General features: G+C 42.2%; 1 protein-coding gene across 2 annotated transcripts in view; it reads left to right on the forward strand.

The window, feature by feature from the left end:
* tle2b (TLE family member 2, transcriptional corepressor b) overlaps positions 1-23,592 on the forward strand; it is an 80,903-nt gene that overhangs the window by 21,466 nt on the left and 35,845 nt on the right. For both annotated transcript variants that reach the window (XM_076726053.1, XM_076726054.1), the window contains exon 4: positions 9,740-9,784. In XM_076726053.1, coding sequence (XP_076582168.1) covers positions 9,740-9,784 — 45 coding nt within the window. The remainder of the gene's footprint in view (positions 1-9,739; positions 9,785-23,592) is intronic.

A 23,592-nucleotide genomic window follows, 5' to 3' on the forward strand; every position in this document is an offset into this window, starting at 1 on the left:
AGTGTGTGTGTGTTGTTGAGCAGGGAGATTCAAACTGCTTTTAAAACAATCGGGGAAAGAAAAGTGATGAATTGCCTTTTTGTTTCATTTAATTTCAAATCCCTGAATAAGACGTTTGCCTTGATTCCTGGGTCTTGAACCAGGCTAACTTGTCAGTGTGTCATAGCAACAAAGGCAGCACAAATTCACAGATTGTCAGTTCTTCAGTGTAGTTTAGGATTAAAAGAATGATGTGTTATTTTTCTTTTCTTTTTTCGACTGGATTTTTTAAAAGTTACAGCTCTAGTGGACAGCATCGCCACAGTAAAATGATGGCCTACCCTTACTGCAGGTTTTTGCAAACATTCAAATTCCAACATGAGTAAAAAGTACCTGCATGTCTGATGTGTAAAACTCCTCCAAAAACTGGCTGAAAAATAACCTAAGCTAAGCTGTCGCGAGTGACTGTAACGTTAAACTTCCCGCTGTTGCTTCGTGATAATTGTCTTAATTAGTTCTCTTTGTTGGAAGACTTTTACTCGTAAGCCTCCTGCAGAAGTTGTTGCAATTTAGGCACATCACATACATTTCAATTGGTTAGATTAGTTATTACAAAATACGTCTTAGTTCTGTCATTTCTTTTGTTTAAACAGGATCACTTTCATAAGCAAATTAATTCAACACATATTCTCAAATATTTTGTTTAATGCTTGCCATGATTTTGTTATTACATCATAAATTCCATAATTTTTTTTTTTTTTTAAACCCCTGCATCTAAATATTTCATCTCGGAGCCTGTATCAGGGTTGTATCATGGCCTCAGTGTTTTGTCTCATGCCTGCCATGCGGTCATTTGTTGGAACATTGTGAGCGTGTGTGTGCGTGTGTGTGTATCTGTGTGCGTTGTCCGTTCTCAACAGCCCCTCAGGCAGAGATGAAGTGTGTGTGTGTGTGTATGTGTGTGTGTGTGTGTATGTGTACACGTATGCGTGTGTTTGTGTGTGTGTGTGTGTGTGTGTGTGTGTGGATTAATGCGGTGCTCTCAGCCTCTTACTCCCCTCCCAGCTCATCTGTCTGATTCAGGCTGACACACTGTGTTCTCTTCAGCAACATTACAGACTGCTTGAGAAAGGGGGGAGGGAGGAGGGAGGGGTCAGAAAAAGGGAAGAAGGGAGAAAGAAATGAAGAGGGGGGAGAATGGAAGTAATAAGGGAAGTGAAGAGAGAGATGGGGACAGTGAGAGAGAGAGAAAAGGTGAGCAAAACAGACATGAAAGAGAAATATGAGGAAGAGAGGGCACAAGGGCATTGGCAGAGAGAGAGCAGAAAAAGTAAAAAAAAAGAAAACACAGAACAAGGACATTGGCAAAGAGAGTGAGAAAAGAAAGGGAGAAGAAACACATCAAAGACATGAGTGTGTAAGAGTATGAGAGAGAAAGGAAAGGAGATGGAGGAGGGGTTGAATAGACAGGGGAGATGAAGAGAAAAGCCAAGAATGGCAGAAAGAGAAGGAGAAATGAGATTGATGTAAGATAGCAGGAAGGAAGAGGGCAGAATCTGAATAGAGATTGCTCCTCTCTGAGCTAAACGTCGCTCTGCCATCCGATAGTGGGAGTTGGCTAGGGGATTTAAGCGGGGCCAGATGTAGGGAAGGATTGAGTCTGTTTTAAGAGTCTTAAACCTGTCTGAACTGTCTGGAGCAGGAGAAGCAAACAGGACAGGAGGGTTCATGAAGATGGACTGGGTCTCCCTCGTGGTACATACTGTACACATGTGTTTATAGATTATAAACCCCCTCCAATTCAAGGTCAGTGCTATCCAGTTGTTCTGGCTCTCCCTCTGATGAAACTAGCTGCAAGAGAAGCTGCAGTGATGCTGAATGTCTGCCGTGACTGATTTAGTCGTCACCCGCTGACAGGACACAATGGAGAAGTCAGAGCCTGCTAACCTAACCTCTGATGTGGGTTAGCGCAGCATGCTAATAAATGTTTTAACATCGTTGGTATGTGTGTGTCTCTGAGTGTGTGTGTGGGCGGGCAGATGAAAGAGACAAGCTCACCCGAGAGACACCGATGAACAATGCTTTTGTTAAGGTTTTTACACACATCCACACCCCCACACATACACACAAATAATACATGCAGGAGTAAACACAAGCTGCTTGCACACACATTTAAGTAGCACACACACACATAATGTATGACTGCAAGCATGCTGTAAAGCCAGGCATGGACGCGTGTAGATTTACACGCACACACACGCACACACACAAATGTCCCATTTAGATAAATCACCTTGGATTAGACCCACTTCCTAAAGCTCATTTTTAAAGTCTGCCAGCGTTCTTTGCAGAATGCATAGAAGAGATAGAGAGAGAGTCTGGCACCATCGCCTGACACTCTCTCAACACCATGGGGGTGGAGGGAGGGAGGGGGTAACGAAAGAGCAAACACTCCCCGAAGAATGGAAGAGTGGAAAGGGGAGGGAAACACGAGAGTGGAGAAGGGAAGAATCGGAAAGCGAGGGAGAGAGCAGCTCATTGAGAGAAATACAGGAATGCTTTTTGTCTGTCTTGCCCAGATGATGACAGTGCAGCGTGTATGTTATTAGTGGCGGACAGACGTTAGATACGATGTTCAGAAGAGTGGAACGATACGGTGCGATCAGATAAACAAGAATTACAACGCAACCTCATTTATCTAAAGTAACCCGCCTGCTGAACGGACATAACGAGCCAAAAAGCAGGCAAAAAAATGGAGCCATGATAGTGGCGGTGAGTGAGATGGAGACTCTGCTGCACGTCTCACGATACGTATGCATGTAGTTTCTTCCATTGTACGTTAAGTTTACACCGCAAATTGAAAACAATTTGAAACTCCCCTCAATTACATATGAGCTTCTCTTGGAAACAGAGTTTTCAAAAGTACACAAAGCCTTGCTGGGTTTGCAGTAAACAGTTTAACGCGTGATTTTCTGTTTTTAAGAACGTTATATGCTGAAGCTTGCAGACACGATTTTATAGGTGTCTTTTTTTCTGGAAGAAAAGTCAGAACTCTCATGATAACAGGAACTCAATTCTCATTTACCATAGTAAATATATGGTAATTTCTTAAAGAGCAATATTTAAAGAGCAGAATTACCTCCTCACCATAAACTTTTGAATGAATACTTCTTATGCACAGAAGTTATGATTGCCATCCTGTAGACTTGGCAGTATGGTTCAAATTCTTGATGCTAATGGATAATGCTCTCCAGTCATTGAATAATCACCCAGCCTGTGTCCACATGACCTGGCTGGTTGTTTTTCACTGCATGCCAACATTATCAAGGTGACAAAGCCTCACAAACCAAACCTGCCCCTGGTTCTCCATTTTCTTTGCTGTATTTCTGATTTCAGTTGTGTTATTTTGTGTCATGTAGCAGATAGACGCTGACATTTTCAACAGCTGTCAGCCAGTCACAACAATGTCCACGTCATGACATAGCCAGGCATTTTCATTAGGTGCACTCAGCAAATGTCATTTAAGGTAGCATACATGGATTTATTCTAATCTACAAGCATTGTAGATTACTTTGTAAATACAGGATGTACTGATACTCATATTAATCTACAGTAACAAATATGGAATATATACGCTATATATATACTAATATATACTTTATCACTATCGCTGATTTATTCTGTTGTCTGGTGGTCTACTTGTAATATTTACTGCTCACATACATGCACATGTATGTGTATGTATGGTCATATGTCTCATGGTAAGAACATATTTTTATTTGACATTTACGTTGCATTCTTCACATTTCAGTTGAAAAAGTCATCTAATATAGAATACAAATAGACACACACACACACACACACACACACACACACACACACACACACACACACACACGCTGCCTGCTCTCTGGGTGGGCAGTGCTGGGTGTTCTTGGTAAGCGACGTCAGCCAGTTGGCTTAGTGCCCCTCTGCCGGGCTTAACACGCACTCGCGCGCACACACACACACATCCACACACATCCACATTCACCACATGCGCCTTGCAATCTGCTACACACACATACACACAACCCACGTAGACAAGAGATCTTACACAGAGTGCTGAATGAGAACGCAGTGACACAACAGAGGGATTATATAAAGCAGAACGGCGGGCATTGGGGGGTGGGGGGTGTAATTGGTGGTTGGGGGGCAGGCAGTTAAGAGAGGATGAACCTATTAAAAAGCTGACTATAACACCATAACACATACTGTGCCACTGCAGCTTCAATGGCACACACAGTCTGGTTATCACTGTGCTGCACTCCAGACCACAGACACAGTGAACCTGTACTGTACACAAGTCTCAATGATGCACACTACAATGTTAGAGAGTTTTTCTTCCTTAGGTTTGCAGACTATACTCGAACAAGCTTGGAGTGGTAGTCGTACTGTAATTAATACATACACTGTAATAATAAATGCAATTTGTCAGTCACGAGTTGTTACTTACACATTCACAGAGTACAAAGCACAGTTGTTACCACACTACAGTCCAGACTAGACTCCCATAGAGCGTTGACACTAGAATGCTGTGCAGGCTGCACGAATAGTACAATAGTCAATTCACTGCTGTCTAGCCTACACCCACAGACAACTGCTACCACATTTCAGTCACTTAGTCTTCTCCTTTCTGCCTCTCCAAAGGAAACCCTGACTGGACCACTTCATTGTGGAACTGAATTGGTTGTACAGTTAAAAGAACACACCTCTCGCTTAAGCAACTTTTCCATCACTGTAACTGAGCGATGTTGTGACGGACCAAGCAGCTTGTGGCTCCGGGCTCATGGTTCTTTGTCACCTGTTGATGCTTAAAGTACTGAGATTTTAGAGCTGCTTTCTGCCTGATAATCGCCGCTTTGTTGTCTCTAGACTGAATGAGTCAGGTTGAAGTCCTGGCAAATGAACGGCATGCTAAACTGTTTAGAGCTGTCCTGAAGGTGACACTGTTCTCTATCTGACCTCAGCGAAAGGAAGCGAGCAGAGAGGAAATGATCCTGCAGAGACAAATAAACTATCACAGTTTAATATTGTTATCAGTGATAGCGGTGCAGCTCTCTAGTGGAATACAATGACAGGCATTAGTGCGTAACGCGGTGAATAACCTCCTGCTCCCTGAAGGATGACTTTCTTTGCTTGTTTTGCTTTCACTTGTACATTGCCTAAAACGTTGGACGGTAATTCATACAGTCTGTGTTCATGTCTAATCCTGCAGGGCTGGCAGTGGTGGAAAAAGTCTTGTTAAACAAAGTGTACTTTATGGTATCAAAAGCAAAAGCACTCTTTATGCAGAGTGATTTTATTGCTTTTGTGTTAATGTGTAAAAAGCATTTTATTAGTGGAAGTGAAGTTTAGTTTACTTTACATACTGTTGGGTTGTTTAATCTCAAACGATGTGTGCATTTCATACATTCCCTATGTTTTAATCTGTAAAATAACTAGTCACTGTACCTGTCTAGTAGATGTAGTCGAGTGAAAAGTGTAATATTTCCCTTTGAAATGTAGTAGAGTTGCACAAAGCAGTACTACAAAAGTAAACTTACTTAGATTCCACCACTGCCAGCTGGGCATTGTGTTTACTGTGTAAAAGATTTGTGTGTCATATCTTACGGATTTAAGATATCATTGATTATGTAACTTTTCTTAAGCCTTTCGCCTTCGATTGTCTCGACACATAGCTGAAGAAAAACTTCTTCATGTGGATTCATGTGGAATGCATCCACATGAATCGCCTTTTTAATTAAACTGTCTTTATGAAACTTGACAGAAGCGACCTGAAACCATTTCCACTGAGTCCACAGACTCTCAAGAATGGACAGCAGCATCAAAGGCTCCTTAACTTTTAGCAGCATCATACCTTTATTCCAATCCTTCCCATAATCTTGTGCTGTTTTTACATATAGACTCTGCTGCTACATTTTAGCCCAGACCACAGCGCTCCTGCTAAGGCCGGCTGCTGAAGAGAGCTGTGTTGTTGCTTGCAAGGTTGTATTCAAATACTAGGGCCCTGGTTGTTGCACTCAGCTGTTAGTGTAGTGGGAAAAAAGTGAGATACTAAATGAAAAGAGGATGTTAGAGAGGAGAGGATGAAAGGGGAGCGAGTGAAAAAGAGAAACAGAGAGTAATGACAGAGAGGTTGAGAGGGCGACGGGAGAGATGGAGGGAGAATTAATAAGGAGAGAAAGACAGGAATTGAGTTAAAAAGATGGGGAGGGCTGAGGTGAGGTGTAATGATGGAGAGGTGACGAGAGAGGCTGATGAGAGATGGAGGGAGAGAGAGGGAGAACAAAGAGAGATGTCACATATCTTTCATGTTGAGAGGGCTGGAGGAGAGGCAGACATGGAAACACAAAGAGCTAGCTGAAATACATTTGTGTGTGTGCATGCGTGCGCTTTAAAATATGTCTGTGTGTGCTTTCAGGTGTGTGAAGCGCATTTTTACATGTGAAAGAGATTCCATGCAACAATTGTGTATGTTTCTGTGTGCACGAAGACACGCGTCAGTTTGGCCATGAGAGAAATGTGAAAGAAAGAGGAGCGAAATACACGGCGGAGGTGAGCTCGACGGGGGGAGCAAGGAGAAAATATAGATACTGTGTAGTACTCGACAAGAATGAAAGAGAGAAAATATAGAAAGAGAGCGAGCCGAGCAGAAAATGGCAATGGAGAGAGAGAGAGAGCATGAAATAGAGAGAAGATAAAGGAGAAATATGATTGATAGAAATGGCTTAAAGGAGAAAGAATGAGAGAGTAGAAAAGAGACGGTGTAAAGGACAGAGATGGGAGAAAATGATACAGCAGATGGATAAAAACAACGGGAGATAAAAGAGGGACGCTAAGTTTGAGAGGAGAGAGGGAAAGAGGGTAAAAAAGAGAGGAAGGATAATTGGCAAGAGGCACAGAAAAGGTGTTGACAGGAGAGTGAGAGAGAACACATGAGAGGAGGAAGGTGACAGCAGAGGAACAGAGTAAAACTTACACACATACAGTACATATATACTGTAGATAGGTAGATATAGATATTCATAACAACCCATATGAACATCATCTGACCTGAAGCTACTTTTGTCAGTCAGTGACATGCCTACATGTTCAGCCCCTCTGAAATGTTTTACCATAACGATGTCACTCTGTGCCCGCCGTTGCTCCTGACAAACACCAGGAGTAATTCACACAGTCCTGGGCAGCAACACACCAATCTGACTTTTGCTTTCCTGAGACTAATTCTGCTACCTTGATGCAGGTTATCTGCTGATATGGAGCACCGATCCAGTACCAGTCTTCTTATTTAAGTTAAAAATCAGTTTATTTCTAAGTGGAGCTCTTTGGAATCATTGTTATATAAAATAATGTGTTTGAAACAACATGTGAATGAGGCTCTCTCGAAGGCTGAGGCTCTCGAATGTAACGTATGCTTGAGGAAAATACTGACGTTACCACTCAAGCGGCAAAATATGTCAAAGCATGTCGCAGCCTCAGAGAGAATCAGTGAAACCGCACATGAAACTGCACTGAACTTCTCCAAAATCTGCTTTTTGATTTTTAATTTTTTTGTGGGTTGTCTCACCACAATTCAGTTGTGAAACAGTTTGTCTTCATCCCATGTTTCTTCGTCTTTTTAATGAGTAGTCTGCACTCGTGTCATTATAGTATCCTATGACGTATAGTAATTGTATAGTGAGTAGCATAGAGTATGTACATAGTGTTGTGTAGTATATGTAGTCTAGTAATGTGAAAACCATTTGTTCTCTTTTTTAATTCTGAATTATTACATCTGCAGTGTAAACCTTGTACAACGTGACCTGGCAGTGCTGGACTTAATTATGTCCATGCCAATAAAGCAAATTTGAATTTAGATAGAGAGGTACAAACATGGGTTGAAATGGACAACGACAGCACAGGAGTAAAATGAGACAGGAAATAGAGAGATAGACTGAAACGGAGAGCGAAAGGACATCTGACAGCAAGAAAAAGAAGGAGGGGAATAACTAGCGAGAGAAGGAGGGGAGATGGAAAAGAAGGACTGACAGCCTCTGAAAGATAGAGATAGGCGTGAGAGGGAGAGACTGAATGAGGTGGGGAATAAATGGAGAGAGAGGGAAAAGAGCGACAGAGCGAAAATGAGAAGGAGAATACAGAGAGGAAGAGAGAGAGCAGTGTCTCGCTCTCATCAGTCAGAGCGTTGCTCATCCGGCGGCAGAGGCTGCCTTTGTCACCATGACGGATCCTCGCTGTCTGTGTGCCGCTCGCCACCAACACCATTACAGCACATTACTGTGGTGTACACACACACACACACACACACACACACAGGGAAACACAGGAGGGAGGACAACACATTTAGCAAACACTTGCATACGTGCTGGTGTCAAATATACAAAGACACACAGAGTGCACACACGTACGTACACACACAGATGTTCAGTTAGAAGCAGGGTGTGTTGTGTTACTGATCATGTGATCTTGATACGGGATTAAGGCTGCAAATAATGTTCATTCTCATTCTTGATTTGTCTGCTCACGTTGACTTATTCATAAACTGTCCAAACAGTGGACGGAGCTAAAGGGTCTGAAAAATGAAGCCAGTGCGGTGATGCCTTAAACCTGCATTCTTTCCAACAGCCAGCAGGGGGCAACTCCACTGGCTGCAGTAAGTTTGTATGTAAACCTATGAGAAAATGAACCTACTTCTCACTTGATTTAGTAACTCGGTAAAAAGTTTCTTAACAAGTTTATGGTCTCAATCGCTGGTTTCAAGTCATCTTCTTCTTCAATACAGTATGATTTGTAAAGTGGAATTAAAATGACCATTTAGAGTGAAATAAACAGTGAAGCAGGTAATGCTTTACAGCATTGCTGCCTTGTGATTGACAAGTTGCTCCCACACCATGTCCTCGGCCTCTCAGTCACATCCAATCAGGTCAGAGACTTAGCAATGTGTATCCTCCCCAGCGCTACCCTTTCGTCCAAGTTTGGTCACTTCTGGCCCTCAAAAAACAAGATGTTGATGGCCACACTGGAGGCTTCAGAACAGTTCCCCACAAACCAATGGGTGACATCATGGTGGGTTTGTACTTGATCCGAAGTTACTCGTCATAAGAAAAAGGGTGATTAGTCATATTTGAGAAGCTGAAACCAGTGAGATTTTGCCATTTTTGCTTTAAGATAAGGCTCAAAAGTAGGTTTTCACAGCCCAGTTTCACACACTTCGCAAACACACGCACGCGTTCAGATACAGTCACACCAATGGTCACCGTGCATAGGCCTTACATGCATACACACAATCGCAGAGGCAGGAACACAACATGAGGCACACACTCACACACACACACACACACACACACACACACACAAAGTCGTGCTCATTTGGCGGCCGTGCATTGAGACAAATAATGAAACTGTAAACTTCCCTCACACACACAAACGCGCACATGCTGAGACAGTGATTGCACATAACTTGCTCAGAGAAATAAATACCTCATTATCTACACACAGATACACACAAACTTGTACCATGCAGTCACACACTCACTCTCTCTCTTTCCCATCTTCTCTCTCTCTCATCTCCTGCTTTCATTAAAGCCAGACTGACAAACAGCAGCATATGCAGCTACACCGAGCAACAGATGTTCAATGGGAGATATTGTGTAAGACTGAATGTTAATGTGTGCTGTGTGTAAAATGCTAACGAAGCTGTCATTCGTGTTTGTCTCCGCAGTACTATGAAATGTCCTACGGTCTGAACATTGAGATGCACAAACAGGTAAGAAAGACTGTTCTCAGTATTTTTTTTTTTTTTTTTTTTTTTTTTTTTCAGTCTCTGCCCAAAGCTTTCTTAGTGGAAGTCGCACTTATTGAGTAGGCGTGAAGAGGTGAATGTGTTATTTTACACACACAAACATTGTATGCCATTGTGACATTTTGTGTGGGTGGGTTTTGTACTATATTTTCTCACTCCTGTTCCATTTTGTATTTACGCTATGTAACCTCCATACATGCAAATAAGGTAAACAAATTATTAGAAGCACCTTTTATTAAATGCTGCCCAGTACAAGACCACTACAAAGTATATCTTCAAACAGCACCGCAGCGTTGAGACTTATCACATTGTACACGTGTTTCTGTTTTTCTGGTCACTTTGTGTATAATGTGTTGGCAGGACATAACAGAATCAGTTCCAGCTTAAATTTCTGTGTAAACCTGATGAACAGGGAAAAAAGAGGTGACTCACTTTAGAAAAAAATTGGACCAAAAGCAGGGCAATGGAATCAATAGCAATTTTTTCCCCTTTCTTTTATTTGGTAAATGAATAAGGAGTCAGCTAAATCAACAAGTGGCTTCAACACATTTCATTAGTTTTAATAAGGGTCACTGCACAGCGCTGTAGTTTCCCTCTCTGGGCCTGCTTATGGAATATAAAGTAAAATCCCAGCATCAATTATGATTGACATCCCTGTTGACTTGTGTTTATTTGTGGACCGTCTCTTCTTGGGTTACTGTCAAGAAAAACAAGTGATGGCTGCTGTAGGTGAGAGAAGAAACAATTACTGAAGTGAGATTAATAATACTATTAGTCTGGCTGCTGCAGATGGTACCACAGCTATGGCAAATGTATGTTTTCCAGAACTGGTGGTGACAGACTGAGGTTGACAGACACTAGATGCTGACAAGGCTTAGCTGTTATCTACAGCATAGGATAGTGAGGACTGATGTATGAAATCACCCACCGGGTCTTTTGAATGATGCAAAGCCCAAATCTGAGGTAGAAAGTGATTTAAAAAAAAAAAAAAAAGGGTAAATTGTGTATCATTTTGTTTTATCCTCACTGAGATCTGGTATTCTCGAATGAAGACATGTGACTGATGAGCAGTGTGTGCTCTCAGGAGCCGGTGACGGTTTGTCAGCCCTCACATTGGCTGCTAATTTGCTGTCTGGGTCACACTGCAGGAAAGGAAGACAGACGAAAAAGCAGACAGACAGATAGGAGACGCGAGATGTGTTCTTCTGTGTTGACAGACCTGCATGCAGATAGACAGAATCATCAGTTGAATGATATCTTCCTTTAAGGTGCCTGTGTCTCCCCCTCTCTCTTAATCTATCTGTCATGCTAACTTGCTCTCTGCAGTGGAGTCAGGCACTGTCATAAGACAAGAGGGGATTTTTTTTTTTTTTTTTTCCCACATTTTCCCAGCATACCCGGCATATGCATTTAGAAAGCAGCTCATTGTTTGAAACAATCTCTAAAAACTCCTTCAAATGAAAGCCTCTGTGCTTTAACCTCATAATCATTGCGTCTTTTCATGAGCAAAGGTAATTATAGCACAGAGACATCAAACAGTGGGTTTCTGTCCAAATACGTGCAGTGCAGTGTACATACTTAACTCCAGTCTCCAGTACTGGCTGGTGTTATGTCCAACGGTTGAAGTTAGGGATGATGCATGATGAGTTCAAGAGCCGATTTGGGTACATTTTAGTTGATTGGCACTGGCTTTATTAAACACAAATCCAGTTAAAACACGGGAACCTGTTGAATTAATTCACATTGTTCTCAGCAGCATGAAGAAATATATGGCAGACAGCATTTTCCACATGACACCAAACCTCTCTTTCCTGTTTTATAGTATAATGCTGCAGGTGTGCTTTCCCTCTAAAGCTGTGCTTCCACCAAGCAGTCTGGTTCAGTTCAGTACGAATTAGAAGGATTATTTCTGCGTTTCCAGTGTCAAAAGCTGTGGATGGTACCAATAGGACCTCTCCATTCAGTCATGTTCTTCGTAACCCCTCTGTTGAGGTCCCCAGCACACTGATCCAGCACTTAATGTGGAGCTAGGAACACAGCAGTCCGTTGATTGGTCAGAGAGGATCAGAGCAACCAGAGTCGTCTTGTCGTCTGTGCTCTGATGGAGGATTTCCCGAACTCTTTTTTTCCAGCAGCCTTTTGTTTTGCTGCCCGCAGCCTTTTCTCAAACAAAGCTTGTCTCCTTGTTGTAATAAACAACCACATACCGAGGAGAAAGAACACGAAATGTGTGTGCATAGCAAGCGTGTGGTTGAGTTAGCGAGACAGAGTGAGCAGCAGAAAAGTGACGGTGAAATGAGAGCAGAGCAGAAGAAAAGGTTAGCAGTAAGTTGTCAATTTGGCCATAAATGTATAGTCAGTTAAGAAACTCTGCAGCTCAAGACCAAGAAAAGTCTCATCTGTTGTTTCCTACCTGCTGGAAAAAATTAAGGGTGTTAGCCCTGAAGGCCCGGTAACAACCCCGCCCACCTTTAAGAACACTGTCTGCGGTGGAAACACAAAACAGATCTCGGGTTTAGGTCCATTTTTGTATGGGTGTTATATGGATTCCACAGGTACTATACTGAAAGTGTTTGGTGGAAACGCAGCTGAAAGTGCTGCTATTGGTTGGAAGCTGTGTTTCAAAAGTGTTTCTGTCCAAATAGCTCCAGACAAACACATGGAAACTACACAAAACACCATGGGACACTATAGATCACCTATTTGGGATTCCACAGCTACTGTATAAATCACCTTGCATCCCAGTTTCGAGTCAGCTGTCAGGGCTATAAGAAAAAGATGGGTCATTGCTGTCATACAAATATTCAGGACTTAAAATCTTACAATCAGCTTAAAATCCTTAAAATCATCTTCATATCAAACTTTGCATGAAAATATTGTAGCTTGTCGCACCTTGATCTCAGGTAATATTTAATATAAATGAGAACGAGATATGGAGTGTGTCAGCAAAGCTTTCTTCGCCTCAAAGATGTTGTGTTTGAGTTGTTTGAAATCGTCCCCTCTGCTCCTCATGTTTTATTCTACATTCTTCCAAGATCCAAACTGAGCCCCGGTCTCATGGACCAAAGACGTGAGCCACATTCAAAAGCAGGAAACCTCAGCAGGACGTTATGTTTGAGTTGTTTTGCTGTTAAAAAAAAAAAAAAAAAAAGGAAGAAAGAAAGAAAAAGGGACACGTGAACAACACAAGTGACGGATGGATGGGATGGATTGATTCCTAACCCCCACGGCAAACACAGCTATTGACAGAGCAGTAATCAGGAAGAGGGGGAGAGAGACAGACGGACAAAATCAGAGAGAGACAAGAGAGTAAGGAGACCAAAAAGGGCAGAGTGTTAGAAAAGTACTTCAGAAGTATAGTTTTACAAGCTACCAGTTATTTCGTAGTGAAAGAAGCTGAAAAGAGCTTTTGTATTTTAAAAAAGAAATATAGTTATTAGGTCTATCTGTCGTAATGTATCTTCACTGTTCATAATATCAGTTAACAATTAACATAAAGTAGCACTTTATTGTTCTCAAATAGGGAAATTTAAGATTTCAATAATGATACTTAAAACAAATGACGCATGAATTCTGTTAATTAGGAGTTTCAGTTGAACCATTTTGATCAAATGACCAAAATTCTAATATGCTATCAAAGAACTGTCCACTTTTATATTTTGCTGGGCTAAACCACCAAGCGAAATGCAGAAAAAGTCGTGCTTTAATTACAAGAAGAGACACTGTTACCCAACAGTGAAGACACAGGAAAGGAACAGAGATAAAGAGAGATAAAAGGAGGCGCAGGGAGAGAGGGAGAGTTGGCTGGCAACAAAGCCAGGCAGAACTGGACTGTCAGCGCTTGTCGCCAAAAAGAAGAAATGCACTGGGGTGCTGGCTGCACCTCTGAGAGATGGACAGAGGAGGAGGAGGAGGAGGAGGGACGAGGGGGATAGGTGGGGAAGATGACAGAGGGAGGCCAAGGAGGGAGAGTGTTGCAAATAGGAAGAGCGGGAGGAGAGAGAGAGGGAGAAGGGGTAGGGATGACAGAAGGAGACCAAAGACAGTCAAGAGTGAGAGTAAAAAAGAGAGGAATAAATGAAGAGGAAGAAGGTGTTCCATGTATCAGGAACCGGTGAACGAGCGGGGGGAATACGAGTGAGAGGAAAGGTAGAAAAAAGTATATGTTTGAGCAACGGGGAGGAAAAGAAAGTGGTTTGGAGGGAAAAACAAGAGAGCTGGTAAAACGGTTTAACAAGGGAGGTGGAAGGAGAGCCAGTGAGAGAGAAATATGAGCCAGATAGTAAAAGAGGCCTTACAGTGTCACAGATTGAAAAAGAAACTGAAGTGGAAATTGACAGAAATAGAATAGAAATAAGAAGGATGGGAGAGAGTGAGCGCGTATAAAATGAAGTAGCGTGTATGAAAAGAGATATCAGAAAGAGACATTGATAGAAAAAAGAGATAGCATGAAGAATCTGAGAGAAAAAGAGAGAGGGGATGAGGATAAAACACAAAAGCAGGGGTTGTAGAGTAGAGGGTGTTACAAAGGGAGAGGGGATGGAAAAGTGAGTGGGATAGCATGAAAAAAGTAAGAGTAAGATAATTTAGAAAAATGAGGACTTTGAAGATATGAGAGACTGCAAGAAGAGGAGAGAGCAGAGCACAGAAAAAAAAGAGCAAAGGAGATAGAGAAACTGGGAAAAAAGAGCGAGAGATGGCGGGGAGAGCTAATGTTGGAAAAAGTGCGAGAGCGGGGATGAGAGGAAAAGAGGGGATAGAGATTAATTGAACGGATGAAAGAGGAGAGGGTAAACAGGAAGGATGGAGCCTTAGAAGAGACAGATAAAGACCTCAGAGAACAGATGAGGGGGAGAAAAGAGATGGAGATGAAAATTAGAGCCAAGAAAAGAAAAGCAACGGAGGGAGAAGGAAAGAAAGGGGGAGGGCAGTCAGGAGAAAGACGGAGATAGGGGGAGAGAGAGACATCAAGGGAGGGAGGGGAGCTTTGAGCTGCAGTGAGAAATAATGAATCATGAATAGATTTAACAGTATCTGCTCTTATTTCCTCTCCTCCTCCTCCTCCTCCTCTTTCACCCCCCTCCAGCTTCCTCCTAACATCCTGTCGAGATCACTGCTCCTGCCTTCCTCCCCTCTCCGTCTCTCTCTCTAGCACACGCTCTGTCATTATCAGTGGCAGGGCCATCGCATGTCCCGGCATTAATTGAGCTGTAACAGTCCTCCTGCGCCTTCCTACCTTTTCCTTTTAGCCTCCTCTGCTTCTTCTTTCTTCTCCATCCCCCTCTCTCTTTCGCTCTTTAAATTTCTCACTCTTCATCTTCACCCCCTCCCTCCCCTCTCTGTCACTATCTTGATCTCCCCTCGTTTCCTTTCTGTTTCTCTTCCTTCCTCTCTTCGTCCTCTCTTTGCCTCTCTCTTTCTCAGATGATTGTATCTGAACTATATGAAGGCACAGAAAAGATAACATCTGCCCCCTCCTCCTTCTCCTCCTACTCCTCCTCATCTAAGCTGTATGGATGCATTGAATCACATGCACATGCACGCACATGCTCTCACATTATCTCACTTGGTTCACTTCCATTATCATGTCATATCATATCATATATATACTAGCTGTATCCCCGGAGGAGCGAGGGAGGCTATAAGGACTTTACACTGCTCTCTGTGGTTGTTCTATATTCATTGATATTGCACTTCTGGGGTCTGGATAGTTATTGCCTGTATCCCCCACTACGTGCAGATGCACAACATGTATATTCAGTGACTTTGTAATTCAGTCATACTGTGGACTCACAGCGGTCGGCACAGGGCAGCTTACAGATATGATGCTGTGCTGTATGTATTGTTGTAAGGTGTGTGGTGAACGGATTGAAGCAGGTTTTGTATTGACAGCTGATTCTAGCAGCAGGACAACAGGATGATGGCGGGAGGAGAAGAAGAATAGATGCTTTGTTAGACTTGGGTCCCACAAGAGCTTGTGTCCATAGTGCAGCCTGGGAAAGTATGAAAATAGAGAAGGCAGGAAGTGAATGAAATATGTCTTTCCTTCCATCAGCAGCTAACTTCAAAGGGCCATTAAACAAAGAAAAACACATATTAACTCACTGGTCTTGCAGCATTAAAACAGGACTGTACCCAGATCAGATTAGACGAAATGCAACTTGGACCTGCCGGCCCGACTCAAGTCCTGGGTCAGGTCTCTGTTCCTCATGAAGACCTCTAATTGTAAGAGTCTATTGATAAAGATAAGTTCTCGATTAACTTGCTAAATACTGTGATTATACCGTAGTTGTTGAAACCTGATTTGTTTTGTGACTTTTCCGAATGAGGATTTGTATTGCAGTTTAGACATTTTGACTGTTTTCAAGTTCAGTGGGCTTTCTAGATGAGATAAAATTCCTATTTGTAGGCTCTGCAATTAAAACCTCTACACACCCACAGACTGACATTTCCCTTCACTCTCCAGTTAGTTTTATTCCACCTGTTGGGGCAGAACAACCTCTACCCTATTATTAATCTTACTGGTCCATAAAGACATGGAGTTTTTGTTTACTCAATGCCATTAAACTTGACAGAGAGGTATTTTGATGGCAGGGAAAGGCCTGCATCTTTTACAGGGAGTGATTTTAGGCAGAAAACAGCCAGCAGTTTGTATGTCCAGGTATGATACACACCATTTTACATCTTTGTTTTCGGTGTTGCAGTGAAATGTCTGTTTTGACATGTGCTCCTATACTGTGCATCTTCACAGTTTCAGTATGGTAATGGGTGATTTTAGCAGTAGGTTCCATTATTTCTTGACTGGGTAAGTGTCCCCCAGTAGGCACCAGGGGGCCAGCGGGGAAGCTACTGTGGCAGCATTTCAATAACAGCCTAGGTAAGTGTTTCTGAACGACTGTGTTGGGACCTGACAATGCATCCCAAAAAAGATGACTGTAAGGGTTCATCCTTACACTGCTACTGTAGGTGCACCATATCCACTTCCTTCCAGAAATAACCGCCACGTTTTAGCATCTTAAGTCTACCTGGAAAGGGAACAGCAGTGCATGAAAAACACATGGCCTTAGCTAATGTTGCATCATTCATATTTTCTCCTCCTCAGCCGTCACTGCACAATCATATCACTGGAAACAGGAAAATCCTCCAATTTGGATGACTCAGTGTTGTTAATCCATTATGATTATGCATGTACAATCATTACCACTTTTAGGTGTGTATAAATGTCTTCCTGATTTATTTAGAAATCGATATCCCAAGGAGCCAAGCAGCAGCCTGTCTGAGTAAAGCCTGCGTTGCTGCTGATTGAAATACTATCTGCTCAACTTTGAGATCTTTCAAAGTTGTGCTTTCTACATAAGGTTCTGCATTATGCTGTGACGCCAGTTTAGATTTGCAGGAGAAATTGTTAATGTTAGGAAGCTGGTTTTGTTGCATATTTGTTTGCATTTTAGTAGCCTAATTCAGCAGGATGCAAGGCAACAAGGCTCCTGGGCATCGAGGGTGCTTAATGAGAGATTAGACGGCAGGAACCTGGAGGGGCCTGTGTAGTTGAAAGCTGGGTCACAATTGAATTTTTATAATAGTTCTTGCTGCGCTATGCTAGCCTTCTAGGATAGAAACAAAGTGTTCATGTTACTGGAGGATGAAAACAGAGTGCTTATTTATCAAATACTTTTACTTTTCAGTTTAACTCACAAAGATAGAATTCACAGAGGTCATGAAAACCCAACATCTTATTCACAAATATTAAAATGTACACTGCTTGCTAAAGGTGTCATAAAAATCATAATAGCAGATATAGAAGTGCTCACAGTCCTATCACAAGTGTTATGGGGGAGTAACAGATCAAAGGAACGGGAGAAAACAGCAAATAAAAACGAACATGAAGACAGATGCTAAATATTAAAGGGCCCGAACTTCAACTGCACAGTATTTAAATAAAGGTGCCCAACCTTAAAAAAATTAAGTAAGAAATGTTTTTAGGATGCAAATATCTGAACGCTTAAAAGCAATCTTTGATAATATCATTTAACAAGTGTTATTCCCATGTTTTTGCCCACATTACTTCATGTTTTGCAGTGTTTCAAATACTCTGCACTCACATTACAAGTGAGACGTACAAAAGAACAAAAGTTCTCCTGTTGCTCTTTCACACATTTTTACCTTGAACCAAATATTCAACCTGAGACATCTGAGAGTCCAACATTGACACCTGAAATAGTTTGATCACGAAGAAGATGAAAAAAATGAGAGCTGTAATGCCTTTAAATGTTAAATACTTTTAAAATATCCACCATAACAATTTAACAGGCCAAATGAGAGTGAGCATCCAGTTCATGAAAGGTGTCAGTGTGTCCTTGAAGTGATGGTGAACCTCTAGCTGGTTACTAATTTTAAGCCATTTAAGATAATAGCAGCATGAGTTAAAAGCCTAAAAATGACCAGCTAGGAACTGAGCAAGCCAAACATCAAACGCCAACCCACTATTGAAGTAATGGACATTATACGACAGACTGCTTAGTCGACAGACTTCCAGCAGCTCTTTGCAACCTTGGGTCCTGACCTCCACAATGAGTCACTGTAATTAATACTAATCAGGATATCACTGAAGTTAGCTTTTTTCTTTATAGTACAATAAAAACACTGCCAGGTTCACACACTGTGGACAGGATATCGTAAGAATCAGTGTTAGCATATATATATACATATATATATATATAGACTTAACGTACTGTATCAGAATGCTAGAGAGAGGGACAGCGTGGCTCACACACCAGGCAGGATATTATAGGAAGCTGTGTTTGATAGTCAGGATGCTCGGCAGCCAGACTGTTTCCCCTGTGGACTCCTGAGGACAGATGAAGCAGCTGGCTGTCCTTCCTTCCTGCTCCTTCCTTTCATTTCACCACCACACATATGAGGCTGAGGGTGTGGGAGAGTGTGTGTGTGTGTGTGTGTGTGTGCGTGTGCACATTTGTGTCTTTGTGTGACAGAAAACAGTGAGTAGCCCAGTCGTTCTTTTGCACTCTGTTATGTGATAGTTTATGGTATATAGAGGCAAACAGTGTTGGCATTATTGGCAATTTTAGCAGCAGTGCAATTTAAAAAAAAAACAAAAACAAAAAACATCTGTGAATCGAGCTGAATGAGAGGGAGAAATCTGAGAGAGAAAAAAGACGGAAAGACTGTGAACAGAGTGAAGAAATAAACTGAGAAAAATGAATAAAACAGGAACAGGGGCTGAGGAAGATTAAGACAGAGTACAAACAAGCAAGAGAGGGAGATCACATGAGAGAATGTTTATCTGTTTGTGTTGTATAAAAAAGTGTGTGTGTGCATACGCTTATCCTCTCGCCTAATTAGCCCGAGCTGTCTAGCCTTTTTATGCATGTGTTTGTGCACGTGTGTGTGTGTGTGTGTGTGTGTGTGTGTGTGTGTGTGTGTGTGAGCGTGCACACGGTGGTATATTTGGCTGAAGTTGTGACCTGAATCCTCATTTCATCTGGGAGAGAGTGAACGAGAATGAGAAAGAAAGTGAGGGAAAGAGTGCAAGCGAGAGATGCCTTCATTTTCAACTTACCGCTTTGGTTCGTAATAGGATTGGGCTCCTCTCTCTTTTCCCTTTTTCTTTCTCAATCTCACTCCGTCCATCCCTTCTGCCTCCTCTTTTTTCCCCCTGTCATTCCCACCACCCAGTCAGTCGATAATCCTGCGGTCGTGGCTTGAGTTTTTCTTCTTTTTTTCTAACTGATTTTATTTAAAGGGCTGGATTAGGACGAGCCTGCATATGTGGGTCAACTAGAACAGCCTTTGGAGAGGTCAAATGACTTTGTGTGTGTGTGTGTGTGTGTGTGTGTGTGTGTGTGTGTTTATGCTATGTGTTTGCACTCTCTCTGATCATTGGTGTATGCAGTCCCTCTTTGCACATGTTGTAGCATCTGTGCTCTGTATGTGTGCAGCTTTGATGTCTCTCCCTCTCATTCCCTCTCATACCGTGTGTGAATGCCTGTGCATACATGTGTAATAGAGCTCATTTGTGAATAATGAGGCATAGAGAGCGGGACAGAGTGTGATATAACCCTTTAGGAATGATAGAAAAAAAGTCGAGAAAAGGAAAAAGAAAAGAGAGAAAGATGAGATGAGAGAGAAAACGAGTGATTAAATTCCCAGGGAGCTAGCCTTTTAGCGTAATGGCTTTGTCACTCCAGCAGAAGGGCTCTGAGTAGCTACACAGACTGCATTGGCTTATCTGAGTGTGTGTGTGTGTGTGTGTGTGTGTGTTTATGCATGTATGTGATACCAGCTGCATGTGTCACCATGTTCTGTGACCAGTGCTTGAATTGGAAAAAAATAAGGTGCCAGTGCCTTGAAGGAGCAGCTGCACAGCATGTGGCTTTTTATCTAGGTATGACTGCTACACATCCCATGTAAAATCTGTTTGTGTATAAAATCATGAATAACTTCCTAAGGAACATCTGCTCAAGTGGTTATTTCTTTTAAAAAAGATTTTTCAATGCAGTGGATGTAGTGAATTTCATTGATAGTACAAAGTTAATGAACATATATGATTAAAATATTCAAGCTATTTAGCCAAGATAGTTAAATGGCTGTTAAGATGAAAGGTCCAGACTGAAATGTCTCAACAACTAATGGATGGATTGCCATGCTATTTTGCACAGATATTCATGGTCCCCAGAGGATGAACCCTACTGACTTTGGTGATCCGCTCACATTTACACTAGCACTATCCACAGGTCAGAGTTTTTCATGTAGAGGGCTCAAGGCCACACTCTTTATGATATTGTTTTCAGAGATCCGACAGTTCTCACCATGAGCAAGCCCCTGAAGTTACCAGAGTACTGGATGGATTGTCACAAAATTTGGTTCAAACATTCATGAATGAACAAGATGAATCTGTTATCCCTTAACTTTTCTCTGGCACCATCATCAGCACAAATTTCTTTAATTTGTCAAATACTTTGTGTTATTGTCAATTGCTTTACTGCTAATTTAGCATGCTAACACACCAATCTAAAATGATAAACATGGTAAATATACCTGCTAAAGATCAGCATGCTAGCATTGTCATCATGAGCATGTTTGCATGCTGATGCTACCATTTGCCGTAAGGCATTTCTGTGCAACCTTACAGAGCAGCTAGCGTTACTATAGTTGCACATCTTGTGATGTTTTAGTTTAATTTAGTTGAAAATATGTTATCAGTTGGTCTTGGGGGTAGTTATCATAATAACGACTGTCACTGTAGGCAAGACGACTCTATGTGGGTCATGTCTCCAACAGTGAAGGCAAATGAAATGTCATTTTGAAATATAGTGGGTGAGCATGAAGAGAGAAGGCTCAGTGTTATCACGGATAGTACCAACTGTATCCTCGGTGTGATTTGCACTGCAGTGAGCAGCTGAGGTTCGCAACAGAGGAAGTCACAGCAGCAGCTTTGCTGAATATAGTGAGGATCTCTTTTTTGTTTACAGAATTTCATCAGTCTTTCAAGATCAATTTCAAACAAGGATATTTAGATGTATACCATTAGAGGTGTGAGCACCAAAAATCTGATGTTCCAGTGCTCAGTGTGTACCAGCCCGGTTGTTTTGTTCTGCACCAGAGAGATGTGTAGTCACAGCAAGATTCACCAGCTTGTGTGTATGCGGATGTTTGTGAGTGATGTGCACATTTTTGCATGCCTTAGCATGCATGTATACTGTGCAGCCAGCTACTCTGGCTACTTTGTGTCTGATTGCATTGCGGCCGACATGAGTTTGAAGCCGTATGCAGTCTGTCAATGCAAGCTGGTGAGCTGGCACAGTGTGAATATGACTAATAGCTAGTGCATAATATAGCGAGAGAGAGAGAGAGAGAGAGAGAGATGGTTCTAGTTGGTTGTAAAACTACAACCCCGACTGAGCTACAGATTTTGTGTCTCAAAGTCACATGCCCTAGAAAGATGTGTGTGCGTGTGTACAGTATGTGTATTTCTTTTTTTTAACTGAATGTGCATTTGTATATTGTGGAGACGTGTGTGGACCATACATTTGTGTCCATACACGGCAGCATTTGTGTGAAGTAATTGATAGTGCATGTTGGTAACTGTGCTGATTATACTCAAAAGTGTGTGTGTGTGTGTGTGTGTGTGTGTGTGTGTGTGTGTGTGTGTGTGTGTTGGAGGGGTAGAAGTGAGATGTCTGTCTGTATTTTTCATTCTAAATGTTTCTGCTGCCTGGTCCGCTGCCTATCTTGTATTGTTACTGCACTGAAGGTTGAATCTGTGTTTTTATGTGTGTGTATGTGTCTGAGGAAGTGTGTGTGTATGTGTGCGTGCGCGCGCATGCATGCACATGTGCGTGCTTGTTGGTCTCATGCTGGGAGGCTCTGCTTGCTCTGCACACAGCTCTTTGTATGTGTGCTCTCCTCTGCTCTGTTTGGATTGGTTTTCTGTGTGGCTGTGTTGCTTTTGTGTGCGTGTGTGCAAGCGTGCACACGACTGTTTGTGGTGACTTTTGTTTGTGTGTAGTTGTATTTGTGTGCACAATCCTGAGAGTGCATGTGTGCACGTGTGTGCATTTTAGTGTTTTTTTGTGTGAGCGTGTGTGTGTGTTTTGTTGTTCGTGTGTGCTTTGCTGCTCCCCTTCCTCTGCCTCTCTCTCTGTTTCCCTTCCTCTCCTTCCAGAATAGAGGGGCCATCAATCAGAGGCAAGAGGGATAGAGGAAGGGAGGGAGGGGAGGAGGAGGAGGCGAAGAGGAGGAGAGGACTTGGCTTAGCGCCAGGGAAGAGGAGCTGGCACGCTGCCCAGAGGAGAGAGAGAGAGAGAGAGAGAGAGAGAGAGAAAGAGAGAAAGAGAGAGGGAGGGCGGAGAGAAGAAAACAAGACTGAGCAAGAAAAGAAAAGAGAGGGAGGGCGGAGGGAGATTCTGGGAGAGAAGCAGGGCAGAGAGATAGAGCAAGAAGGAGAACGAAATGAAAGAGAATGAGATGGAGGGCAGGGAGAGAGAGCAAAAGAGCACGGCCAAGTGCACTGAGGGAAAACGGAGCATGAGGACACAGAGAGAGAGAGAGAGAGAGAGAGAGAGAGAGAGAGAGAGAGAGAGAGAGAGATACTGTGGAAGTAGAAAAATGAGCCAGCAGAAAGGAGAAAGAAAAAGGCTGATTGCATGGAGTAAAAGAGGAAAGAGAGGAGGAGGTGGGGGGTTGAAAGAGAGGAAGCAGGAATGGCTGTTTTCATTGAACAGCTCTGTGCCTGCAACCCCAATCAGTGGTGATTAGTATGTCATTGGCTACAAATATTTACCTTAAACTGTTCACAGAGGGTAGAGCAGTCCAATTAGAAAGCAGGGAACAGAGATAAGCTCCAGGATTGTGATTGTGTGTGTGTTTGATATGTACACACCCTCTGACTCCTGAAAATAAATGAGGGTATTCTGCAGCCATGCACATGCAGTGCACCGACCGTGAGTCAGAGTGACATGCAATATCCCCAAAATCAGTCCATAGCATGTACACTTCTCTTAGTAAAAAGTCCTACAATCCGATGCTTCGATGATGATGATTGCATCCAAAACCTCTATTTACTACTCGGTATAGAATGAGCTGTTGAGTGTATGGCTGCAGCTAAGGATTGTTTTCATTAACTACTTATGTGCATTTCTTCCATTTGCTTATTAAGTGTCATAAATGAATATAAAATTATTATAAATAATGAATAAAATATTTTAAAAAAATCAGATTAATATCATATAACCTCACAGTTGAGAAGCTGG

This window comes from Chaetodon auriga, chromosome 3 (assembly GCF_051107435.1).
Source record: "Chaetodon auriga isolate fChaAug3 chromosome 3, fChaAug3.hap1, whole genome shotgun sequence".
NCBI classification, from domain to species: Eukaryota; Metazoa; Chordata; class Actinopteri; order Chaetodontiformes; family Chaetodontidae; genus Chaetodon; species Chaetodon auriga.